Below are 12,424 nucleotides of genomic sequence, written 5' to 3'. Positions count from 1 at the left end.
TGAACAGGGATGTTGTGAGCTCTTTAATAGCTGCGTTCTGTTCTTTAATCTCAGTGTGCATCCTTTCCCAACTTCTTTGTGTATTGTCCACAATTAAGTGCAGATTCTGAGCAGGTGTAGGCATTGCCTTTGGAAGTTTATATGGAGCTGGAGTCACACAGGAAGGTGAAGTTGTGAGGTTAAAGTCCCCTTCATCCTGTAAAGTTGCCACCGCCTCAGTTTCCCAAGCGAGAGATTGATTAATGGAGTAGAGATTGTTCAAAGGGGGAACGGATCTGGGGGGCGGGGGGGGGTTATTAACCTCAGGCATCTGGGCCAGAGGTAGGCGAGGAGTGGGGAAATAAGTCTGTAGGTGGTCACCATATTCAGGGTGTGCAGCATGGGGGATAACAGGAGTTTGAACATCTGGAGCATCAATGTCAAGAGTAACAGAGTGTGGGGTTGAGGAGTGTGGTGAGTGAGCCATCATGTAAAGATGGGTGAATGAATATCAATGCCCTCATAGAATAATGCACTTCAAGGAACACATAAACAATTCAAAACATGAAACCCTTGCAAAATTAAACATGCACTTCACTTGAGAACAACCAGGCAATAAATGCTTTTATCCTCTCAATTTTAGATTAATTAAATTCAAAAGCTCAGCCCCACGTTGGGCGCCATTTCTGCAACGGAGCACGTCTCTCCAAACCTATATAAAACGTTCGAGTGTTGGGCGCCAGACAGAATTCACTCTGTCAGAAAAATAACTTAATCTTTATATAGATATTCTTTTTATAGTGGAAAGTGTGGAGAGAACACCCGACTTATGACTATTATACTCCTTACAAAATGTACACAATAAGGGAACCAAAAGGTAAGTTTGCAAGGTAAGGGTGATTTAAGGGACAACAAAAATGCATTCCAACATAAACAGCGAGCTTCATAGTCACTTTCTCAAAATATGCATCAACAAACAAACATTTATATAAACCCAAATTTCCTGAAAAAAACACAAACAATCAAAATCTCAGAGATTGATACTCCAAAAATATTCAAATTAGTCCTATCAATATGTATGCGAGGGTGTGTGGTCAGATAGATTCCAGTTCACTCAGTTCATGAATGTGGTGTGTGTGTGTATGTGTGTGTGTGTGGGTGTAGTCAGAGAGGGAGAGTGATGAAGAAGCAAGAGAGCATGTAACGTCAGCAGCCAAGTGGAGAAGCCTGGAGAATAAGGCGGTGGAAGAACTTAGCTGAGGGGGAGGAGAGTGGCCTTTGACCCGGTCCAAGGAAGGGTTTTGGGGTTCCGAACAGGTTTGCCTGTTCCAGGGAGTTCCTTTTTCTTCCTCCTTCAAGACACTGGTCGTCGGGTCCACCTCTAGTTCACTCCGGTTGTTGCATTTTCTTTTAATCCACATCCAGGTTAGTTATCCTTTTTCTCCATAGCTCACTTTTCTTTGGTTCTGCTTCAGCTCTTTTGGTCTTCTTTCTTTGAAGTTCCCGCCTTTTTTTCAGCTCAGGTGTCTCTGATTTATAACTTCCTTCCTCCTTCACCTAGTGTGATGTCACTTCCCCCTTACACTACTTCCTGCATCCTACCTTGCTACAAGGTAAACGGTGGCTTTTCTTACACTGGGTCCCCCCCTACTGACTGCCTAACCACCACTAACTACACTCAACCCTAGTCTTCAGTGGCATTGCTGGGTTTGCCAAAGGCACTCCCAGGGTACCACCCAAAACAATAAAGGCAAAAAAAACTGCAACAGACCCTCTATTAGGGACTGCCGCCAAGCCTATCAGAGAGAGACACCAGCCAATGCTTGCCACACTTACCCAATTACCTCCAACAATCTACCAACCATTCACTGATGTTTTTGACGAGCCCCCATTTGTCATGCCTCAAGCCCTGTGATGTTGACAAAAAGGTGGAGACCAGGCTGTGGGTGAAGCTTTAACAATAATTTATTAAGGAAAACTACATAAACCAACAAAGAACGTAATCAGTAATGCAATGAAATGGTTGCGTGTAAGTCTAGTGTGTGTGTGTGTGTGTGTGTGTGTGTGTGTGTGTGTGAGTGCAAACAACCCAAATTTAACCCATAACACAAAGAAAAAAAGTCCTAAAGTAACCCCCAGCTTCTCCCTTAGAGGTCCTGCTTCTCCTGTATGCAGCCACCCAATCCCAGCAAGAGCACCAGCCTCTTGTGTTCCTCCATCCACACCCAATCAGCCTCCAGGTGTCCCTCATCAGGCCAACGAGCTGGTTGTGCAGGAGCTGGAGATGGGCTGGGCACAGGAGGCTCCCCACAGGCCATCACATGATATATAAACTGTATAATATGTAAGAACTTAACCCAGAACATGGGTGAAAATGAGAACTAAACTGACCTTTGAAAACTAAAAACCCTGAAATGTGAAGAAGAATCTTTGCTGTCTTTGCCTTTTTGGACAAAGTCCTGGGGGTCCCAGTCCTCTCTGGAGTCCCCTCTGGAACATACTGTATACTGTATATATGTGGGTGAGAGACAAAAATATTACTGAAGTTCCAATCGTAACTTACCATCATTATATCACTGGTTCCACTGAGCTCTGTTCTGTGCTCTGCCGTGTCAGAGTCGGACTCCTCATCCTTTCTGCTGCACTCAGGTGCATGTTTGCTGAAATACGGCTGCTGAGGCTCACCAGTGCTAATGCTGCTGCTGCTAGTGCTGGCTATGGCTAAACTCAGTCCCGAACCACCACCAAATAGGTCTGCAGTTTTTTTTTTCCTGGTTGCTGCAGGTTCCTCGAGGGATTTCTTTCTTTCTTTCTTTTTAATCCCTGAGCCATCAAATATGTGTGTTAAATTTTACTTTGGTTGTGTGTGTGCAGATGACGACTTCGCCCATTCGCCAGCCTGCTGCTGGATGAGTTGCTGCTGCTCCAGGCTCACGATAGGCTCCTTCCACCCCACGACCAGAGCTCCCCACGGTAACAACAGCCACTTCCTGTAGAGCATATGTGTCAAACTCGAGGCCCGCGGGCCAAAAACCAAGTTAATTATCTTTGGCCCGCATGATGATATTTCATTGTTAGTATTACAGTTGGCCCACTGGTATATTGCACGCACCACCATACTACAAGTACCACAGTGCACTGTGAGTCTGGGGACGTAATCTGGCTTCCTGAAAACACTCAAATATTTCCTCAGTTTGGCCGTGCGTTTTACACAAAGCCAGCGTTTTCACTGAAACCACACAGAGCAAAACTGCATATTAGGTAAGTTTGAAAATGCCTTTGTCACAGCTCTAAACCCCGCCCCTCCTCTTGCAACCTGAGCAGCCGTAAGGTGCAGACGACCAACAGCAGCAGCATTGGACAGTGGACTTGTTACTGCTACAATGATCAGCCTGCAGTCTTCCATTAACCTCCACTAAAACAAAGCACTAATAATAACACATGGTGCTGGTGGATGGTGTGCAAAGTGAAAATAAAGACAACCAAACCGATCTGCATATTTCCTGTTTTACTTTTTATTGATTTTCTTTTGGCTCGGCAGACTGGCCGACCGTCTTTTCATGAGCGACCTTTCTGTTCTCTGTGGTGCTCATGTTGTTAATGAGCTGCTGCTTCTTTAAACCCAGCGTGCTTCTGGTGTTCTTCTTCTGCATTCATGGAGTAAACTAGTGGCGCCACACCAGGTCTGGCATAGGGACTACATCGTCTTCAGTCGTTTCCAGCGTCTTCGTGTAAACGGGAACATTTTTAAAGATGGCTTCATGTCAACATGTTTTTTTCAAGAGCGTTTTGGAAAATTGTCGGTTTGAAAAAATGCCATCTCCGTGTCAACGGCCCCTATGTTTGGTAGCACATAGTTTTGTGAGCCACTGTTCTCTTTGATAACAATAAACAAAGCATCACTCAAAACTGGTCTTACTGATGAACACCTTCACTCCATCCTGACTTGTAGATGAGGCACCAAGTATCTGGCTCAGACTGGTGAGCATCATGCAGCAGCAGACTGACCCATTTTCAGTTTTTATTTTAGTTTCCTTTTTGAATTTCTTGTTACTATAGACCATTTGACTTCTCTTTGAAGGAAACAGTTTTTGGTTGTTGCTTGCCTGTAGATATCTTCTCCGTTGAATGGACACTGGAAAGGTTGCAGAGATGGAGCCACAAGAAATGTATGCAACTGATTTTATTTATTTTCAACATTTCTAGCAGTGATTGGTGAGGATCACAAAGCAGCAAACTTACTTCAATGCAGCTTGAATGCAGCTTCATTCTTGCACTTTTCTCTCTTGCTATTGAAAGGACAGATTTGATTTCTCTTTGGAAAAACTTTTTTTATTTTGTTTGCCTGTTAAAAATGTTTACACTTGAAATTATTGATGAAATAAATGATTTAATGCAAGGCTGCATTTCCCTCTTTACATTGTGAACAGAAGATGTCCACTGAAGGTTGTATGGTGCTTTACATTGTCAAACAGTTGTGAGTTTTGTCACAATTTCAGATACACAACATCTCCAACCTCAAGAAGGCGTTTGGCACCATTACTTGAGCTCATATCATATGTACGCTGATGCGCATAGGCCATAAAAATCTGGAATCCATTTTTAATCAACAGAGCAGCTGCGGGATGCCAAGGATTTCCACGTGAAAAGACATAGAAGTCAAACTGGTAGACTCCTCTCACTGGTGCAGTAAAGAAGCCTGCAATGGCAGAAGAGAATTGTCAGATGAATCAGTGGTCAGGTGGAAGTCTTTACACTGTAACCAGTCAATCAAAGTAGGAACCTGTGTTTGGGTTGTAGGCATTTCCGATGTTTATATAATATCCTTCGCCTGACGCCAGTAGAGTGGCGCAGTGGTTAGCGCTGCCGCCTCACAGCAAGAAGGACGTGGGTTCAATTCCGGGCCTGGGACCGTTCTGTGTGGAGTTTGCATGTTATCCCTGTGTCTGTGTGGGTTCTCTCCAGGTTCTCCGGCTTCCTCCCACAGTCCAAAAACATGCATGTGAGGTCAATCGAACATTCTAAATTGTCCATAGGTGTGCACGTGAGTGTGAATGGTTGTCTGTCTCTATGTGGCCCTGCGATGAACTGGCGACTTGTCCAGTCTCTTTCCAGAGGCCCTGAACAGTGTTTCGGGGATAGGGCTTCCAAGAATGATGTAGCTGCTCACATCGAGGCTGTAGTCAGTTGCCAGCCACCCCCCAGAGAGTCATGGAGATTAAACAGCACACACATCAGGAATGGGTGGCCCGAGTATGTAGAGAAGGTGGCAGCCACAATCAGACACTTTTATCAGTTGCGGGGGGAACTATCTGAGTTAGACGGCTTGGTAGTTAGGGGGAGCCGCACAGTTATTCCCAAAGCGATGAGAGAGCTCATCTTAGAGAGGATTCATGATGGACATCAAGGTCTAGCTAAATGCAGAGACAGAGCTAACCAATCTGTATGGTGGCCCAAAATGTCAAGTGATATCGTGACAAAGGTGCAACAATGTGAGTTCTGCAGAGAAAACAAAAGCGCACAGAGGAAAGAGCCCCTAATGCCGAGTGAACTCCCATCCAGGCCATGGGAGAATATCCATAGACCTGTGTGAGTTTAAAAAACATTACTACCTAGTAGTGTCTGATTATTATTCCAGATATATAGAGACATAGGCATGTTGCCATGACAATACAACATATGGGATATTTTTCAGTTTTACCCAGAATCCCTTGCAGCAAATAGTTTTTTGTGAACTTTTTTTGTCGGTCATCAGTTTTTCTATTTTCTTTGATTTTCTTGGTTAGGCTTCAGTTTAGGTGTCAGGGTAAATGAGGTGACGTCCACCTCTGGACATGAAAGATCAGCTGAGGTCAAGGTCACGCAGGTCAGTTGCTGAGATGTTTTTTTATATTTACAGAATATTAAATCATTGAAATATAATGATTGAGATTTTGTCTTATTTATAATTCAATAATCGTTCGAAGTCCAATCACAGTTGTTGTGAGTCACTTTGTCTGTTTCAGATGAAACAACATGTTTTATCTGATTGAGTTATCATAAACCAGAAATTAAGTCTCATAAAAACAATATTTTCACCTCAAAATAAAGGTGTGATATCAACAACACAACCTTCACAACGCTGTCAGACTTTGACAAATTCATCTTTGTGCTTCACATGAGAAACCAGGTGGAGTTGGATGGAGAACTCTGAAGTGAGAGCAGATCAGTGTGTTGTTGATGTGTGAAACCTTCATGCTGAGATGTTCCAGCCGTGGATGATGAGAGCAGAACCAGTGGTTGTGTTGCTGCTGCCTTCACTGAGCAGCTGCTCCAAGTCCTGCTTCTTCCACTGAGGATTCAGCTCCACCAGTGGCTTCTGGGACGTCTCTCCCAGTAACCACAGCAGCTTGTAGGGAGAAGCAGTCTCATCTCCACTAGTTATAGTTCTGTCAGTCACCACTAGATGGAGCTCTCCTCTTCACTCTGCTCCTCATCCTCCCTCACCTCCACCTGCAGAGAGAAGAAGAGACAGCAGGAGTCAGGACTCACGGTCCTTGAACGCATCATCACAGAGACGTTGACTGTTGATGGAGATGATGGAGTGACTGGTGAGAAGAAGCAGACTCTCAGTCACATGTCAAGTGTGGAACATATGAAGGTCATGTGACCATGGAGTGTTGGACTGATACTGAGGCCTGATGAAGATGAACTGATCAATAATTGGGTGGTGAACTGAGAGAAGAAGCAGTTTGGCAGCAGATGTTGGATGAATGAGGAGCAGCTGGACGTCACCATCCTCCTCTCACACTGTGACTGGGAACACTTGACCTCTGCTGTGGGATCAACTGGCTTTGGTGCTGGAACCATCATCCACTGCTTCCAAACCAGTACTGACCTCACACTCTCCAGTTGATAGTCTCTGCTGTGGACAAGATCCATCAGTGGCTTCACTGATGATTCCTCCAGGTCGTTCAACCTCAGGTCCAGCTCTCTGAGGTGGGAGGGGTTGGACTTCAGAGCTGAGAGCAGCCAATCACAGCTGAGCTTTGAGTGTCATCACTCTGAAAATCAACGAACGAGCGAAAGAGTGCTGCACTGCGGAGTCCATTACTGGCTCTTGATGATTTTGCTGTATGGGCCCGGACACGGATTCATCAAGCCAGGTGAAAGCTATCCTGGATCAGTGCGTGCACAAGGCTCCCTTCCATAGACCCCCGTTATGGAGCTGAGATTGACGGATTGGCCATCTTTGACCTCCTCATAAGCCTCAATGAGGATTTGCGCCTGGGACTGGGATTCAAACTCTCTCACTTTCAAAGCTCAATAAAATGTGGGCCGGCACAGAACATATCTCACTTCCACCTATCCCACTGTTGTGCAACCAGATCACACATCAATTGATCCAGGATAACCAAGATATCCCGGCTTAATCCCTCATCCTAGTTTCCTGCAACAGGGCCCAGTCAAGTGAAAATCATGACAACAATAAGAAGAGTGATACAAGTTGTAGAGTGAAGAGTGTGAACTGACCTCAGAGTCTCCAGCTTACAGTCTGGACTCTGCAGAAAAACACCCAGCACCTTCACTCCTGAATCCTGCAGCTAGTTCCAACTCAGGTCCAGGAGTCTGAGGTGGGAGGGGTTGGACTTCAGAGCTGAGAGCAGCCAATCACAGCTGAGCTCTGAAAACCTGCACTTTATCAACCTGAATAAAGAATCAATGATGGTGTGAGTGGAATTTTAATAACTGTCTCAAATTAAAAAAGTATGAATGTCTATAACACTGTAACGTTCATTAGACCAATCAGAAGCACAACAACAGCACTGGGTGACAAAAAAAACTTTTTGTAAGTTGTCTATGTTTTTTTTTTTTTTTTTTTTTTTTTTTAGCTTAATTAGGACCATTTTGCATTGCTGAATCCAAAAGACATCCATTTTTCTCAGTCAGGTCCGGTTTTCATGCTAATTTGATTTAAAAAAAAAAATAAAATCAGATCTTCTGGCTAAATTGATTACATTTTGTGACACTATCAGTTGATTTTCATTAATATTTCTCATCGAAAAAAGGTTTTAGGAGAAACAAATAATTTTCTAACAGAATGTATTAAATGTTACAACATTCAATTTCTGTAAATTGAATAATAGACATTGATAAAGGTCGGTACATGTAAATTGAACGTTACATCTTCATTGTGCAAATTCATTATTATGGGCAGCTGTGTCTCAGTTGGTAGAGCAGCTGGGAATTGATGATCAATGGGTTGGCGGTTCAAATCCTGCCCCCCCCCCCCCCCCCCCCGCCCACATGCTGAAGTGTCCTTGGGTCCAAAGACAGGTCGTGGAATTTAATCACAGTGAGCAACAGGACAATTCAAGATCAGGATACTTTCTCATGATCCCAGTCACATCAATAGTGCAGAAGTAGCAGTCAGTGAAAATGGTTTGTCAGCTCTCTCCAAACCATGGGAATTCCAAACTTCAGATACAGACTTCATGACTCACCAAGTTTAATACCAACATAAGCATGGTGTAGTGGGGTAAGGTTGATTGATTAGTTTAATCGATCAAACTCACAAAGGAGTGGAAACGGACATCAAAAAGAAAATAATTTTAATGTTTATAATATTTAATATGATTTGATCGGGGCACAACCTGCTTTTTGGTTGTTGACGTCAGCAGGAAACGCCAGAATCAGTCTCAATACCGTCTCCTTAACGGGGAGTTCTTGACGATACGCAGGGATTTGAACCACACTTTAATAAGTCAGTCAAACAATGACATCAGGCTTAATGTGCATTTATTTGTGTAACAATAGATGGTTCACACAGAACAGTATGACATGAATGTGATCATGAAGACACAATCAGCAACGAACTGTGTGAGTGTTGTGTGTGCGTGCGTGCGTGCGTGCGTGCGTGCGTGTGAGACAGAGAGAGAATAAGTAAAGAAAACCTAAACTTAAGCTAAAAGTAACAAAATAAAAGAAGAAATATAAAAGAGTTTCGTTTGTCTGCTAGACTTGTTGTGACTAAGTCTAGCAAAAATAATTTAGCAGTTATTGGTTACACTGATGCGACAACCAGACTCTTGACAGTGAGCAAGTGATGAGGGCTTACGTTGGATGAGCTTCTTCCAAGGTGGTCCTGGGAGTTTGTACTGTACCGTTCGGGTCCGGTACCGCGCAGGAAGCTTGGATTAGCAACACCGACTGTCGAGGTGGAACTGCCCGTCCTGCTCTGTCCTGCAGGTGGCTTCACTGGCGTTTTGGCATCAGTCTTCCTTCATAACCAGTTGTAATGTTGGTGATCAAACAAATTACACGGTTACGAGGAAGGAAAAACTGCTTGGCTGGTCCAAAAAGAAAAATCACAAAAATCACAATCTCGGGGCTGAGGATGCCAGTTGAGATTGGGCAAAAGTTAAAATGAAAAATAGTTCCTCCAAACGTGGTTCACCGGAAGGCCATGCTGCAATAAATCCCAATTGTCCTGGTGAAAAACATGAGGTCCAGATGTGGCACTACAATGGTAAGCATGCTTTCTAGAATCGTGTGACTAGATTCCAGTTAGGAACAATGGTGTATTCACTGCAGATGTAGCAGAATATGTCAGGCCTATTTTTGTAAGATCTTCTAGTCAAAGCTATTTCATTCACTTGTAATAAATAAATTAAAAAAAACAATTCGTCCTAACGTTGTTTTTCAATATTATATTGCAAAATCTTCAGATTTCAATGATTGCAAGAAATATCAAAGAATTTTGCATCATATGACGTGACAATACCACTACAAGTAAACAAAAACGTCAAAAAACAAATGCGTAGCATAGTTCAGAAAGTTGACCTGACTGAGCAAAACCATTCAGTCACATCAAAATTATCCTAAATCAGCTTGAAAAACTTCAACAATAAATTTGGTGTTGACCTGTGTAACCATAAAAAAATTAATCACCACAATAAAATATTTTATGAACCACTGATCAGCTGTTCAAAATGTTGCAATTCATTGATTCATTTTGCCTCAAAGGTTCAGTGTGTAAAATCAGTACAGATTTATTGCTGAAAGCTTCATATACAACCATCAATATAGTTTGAAGTGTTTGATTAGTAGAAAATAAAAGTCCTCTGCTTTTCCTGCCGTTAGAACGGTTCTTTATGGAAACAGACAGAAGGTCAAAGGTCGTGGCCATCTTGCACCACCATGTTTGTTGGTGGCTGGTTGGGAAGATCAGTTTGAGAGACTGTTTCATATTGATGGTTGGAGGCTGGAATCCTCTAATAAAGCAAATGCTGAGAACAAATGGTTATTAAGTGACTGAAATGCAGTGGAATCTTTTCTGCATCTTGCTCATCAATACTGAACTGACTGAGATGATAGAACCTGCATTGACACTTGACCTTCTGCTGAGTCCAGCTGGATCTATCTACAGTATCTAAGTGCTCATACAGGTGGCTAATGCTAGCACTAGCTGAAAATTATGCTAACACTGGACTGTCTGCTGTGACTGTGACTGATTGTGATGCTAAAAAGATGCTGAACAGTCTGTTACACTATTAAGAGTCGATTAGAGGTACAAGGAAGTAAAAGCATGCAATAAAAAAATACACGCAAAACACAGCAACAATAAAATTCACAAATTATAAAAATCAACCAATAAAACCAAAATTCAAAAAGAAATATATAAAAGAAGAAAAAAGAAAGAAAAAAAGAGTTTGTACCCCTGTGCCTGTAACATGATCACACCCTGGAAAAACTCTCCTTCATTATAAACTCTCCATCACTGATTCTCTATTCAGGTTGGGGAACTGCAGTTTGTCAGAGCTCAGCTGTGATTGGCTGCTCTCAGCTCTGAAGTCCAACCCCTCCCACCTCAGAGAGCTGGACATGAGTAGGAACCAGCTGCAGGGTTCATCACTGAAGGTGCTGAGTGGTTTTCTGCAGAGTCCATACTGTAAACTGGAGACTGAGGTCAGTTCACCCTCTTCACTCTACAACTTCTATCACTCTTGTTATTGCTGGCATGATTTTCACTTCACTGCTGTTGGAAATTGAATTTGCAGTAACTGGTTTGTGTTTGAAATGAGTGAAACTGGGTCTAAAGCAGTGTTCCTCAAAGTGGGTGGTCAGAGTCACGTCTGTGTGTGTGTGTGTGTGTGTGTGTGTGTGTGTGTGTGTGTGCGCAAGCTGCGAGTGAAAAAGCCAGAGGACAGTGAATAGTTGTTGAGCGCTGGTAGAATGTGTAGTGCCACATCTGGACCTAATGTTTTTCACCAGGACAATTGGAATTTATTACAACATGGCCTTCCGGGGGAACCACGTTTGGAGGAACTAAAGGTGGTACCTGATTGGCTGGGATGCTACTTTCTCTGCGACTATCTCTACTTAAAATCTTAAAGCCGTAAAACACCCGCTCTAGGAAGAACACTTTCACCCACAAATCACAGTTGGGAGTCCACTTTGAAGCTTTCTCAGACGACCTGGTTCCAGGCAGGGACTGGTACCACTGGCGGCCAGTGCTAGTTTTACAACCGTTATCTCTCTGCAGAACATTCCAAGGGGGCATCCTCAACACAGATGTTCCTGAACATCTCAGTATCAGACAATGTTAAAAACTCTTATTTTCCCCTTTTCAGAAAAATATGGAAGTCACACATCTATGACCACCATCAAAAATAAAGCATTAATGGACTTTGAATCACTCTTCTAACCTCAAAATTAACAGATTTACGATTTCCTCCTAAAGGAAGCCTGGAGGCTTTCAAGCTTCAGATGGAGCAAGAGTGTCCCCTAAGGGGGGGTTACGAAAGTGATTTCTAAGTGATCGATTAAAAGTTGAATAAACTTTGCACCTTGGTTTTCCTCATATCAATGTTACATGCTTTGCCATAATCCCTATCATTACCATCACCAGTTTTCTACGTTACACTTAGGCGACTGTTACCTCAATCCGTACATACACCTTTTAAATATTGACAACCACAGATACATATATCTACTCATATCTATATAAATAATCTCAAACACGCTCTGGTACTGTTTTTCATGACCAATCACAAAGTAATCTGGAAATGAATTGAACGCTGAGAAGCAAATTGGCAAGGTTTATGCTCACAGTGGAATGAAGCGGACACAGGTGCTATCGATAGCCCTGATGTCAGTAAGATCTGTTGGCTCACGGACAGGATTCACCCCCTTTGAGCTCGGGTGGGTGTTCCCTTTCCGGGACCTCGAGCAGATAATTATTATCAAATCCAGCACTGTTTCTGACATATAATCCTATTGTGATCAAACTAATAGCGTTTCTCTTAAGTTTTCTCTCAACAGTCAGACCCAGAAAATGCAGCAACCTGTGAACAAGAGATCATGAACACAGCCAAGCGAGGTGGACCAGTATGTTCCAGACTGGGGAGTGGACTACACATAACACGTCCGCCTGAAAAGTGGTGGCCACGGTGTCCAACAAGAT

General features: G+C 43.1%; 1 protein-coding gene across 1 annotated transcript in view; it reads left to right on the top strand.

The window, feature by feature from the left end:
• Positions 1 to 11,618, top strand: part of LOC142891071 (NLR family CARD domain-containing protein 3-like) — a 96,821-nt gene extending 85,203 nt beyond the window's left edge. Inside the window, exons 6-7 of the mRNA XM_076030400.1 lie at positions 10,755 to 10,926; positions 11,592 to 11,618. Coding sequence (XP_075886515.1) covers positions 10,755 to 10,926; positions 11,592 to 11,618 — 199 coding nt within the window. The remainder of the gene's footprint in view (positions 1 to 10,754; positions 10,927 to 11,591) is intronic.
• Positions 11,619 to 12,424: the final 806 nt, after the last annotated feature.

The sequence above is a fragment of the Nelusetta ayraudi genome, unplaced genomic scaffold, assembly GCF_046127955.1.
Source record: "Nelusetta ayraudi isolate G7.1 ecotype Tasmania unplaced genomic scaffold, CSIRO-AGI_Nayr_v1 ptg000028l, whole genome shotgun sequence".
In the NCBI taxonomy this organism is placed as follows: Eukaryota; Metazoa; Chordata; class Actinopteri; order Tetraodontiformes; family Monacanthidae; genus Nelusetta; species Nelusetta ayraudi.
This window is presented reverse-complemented; position numbering and strand designations above follow the sequence as displayed.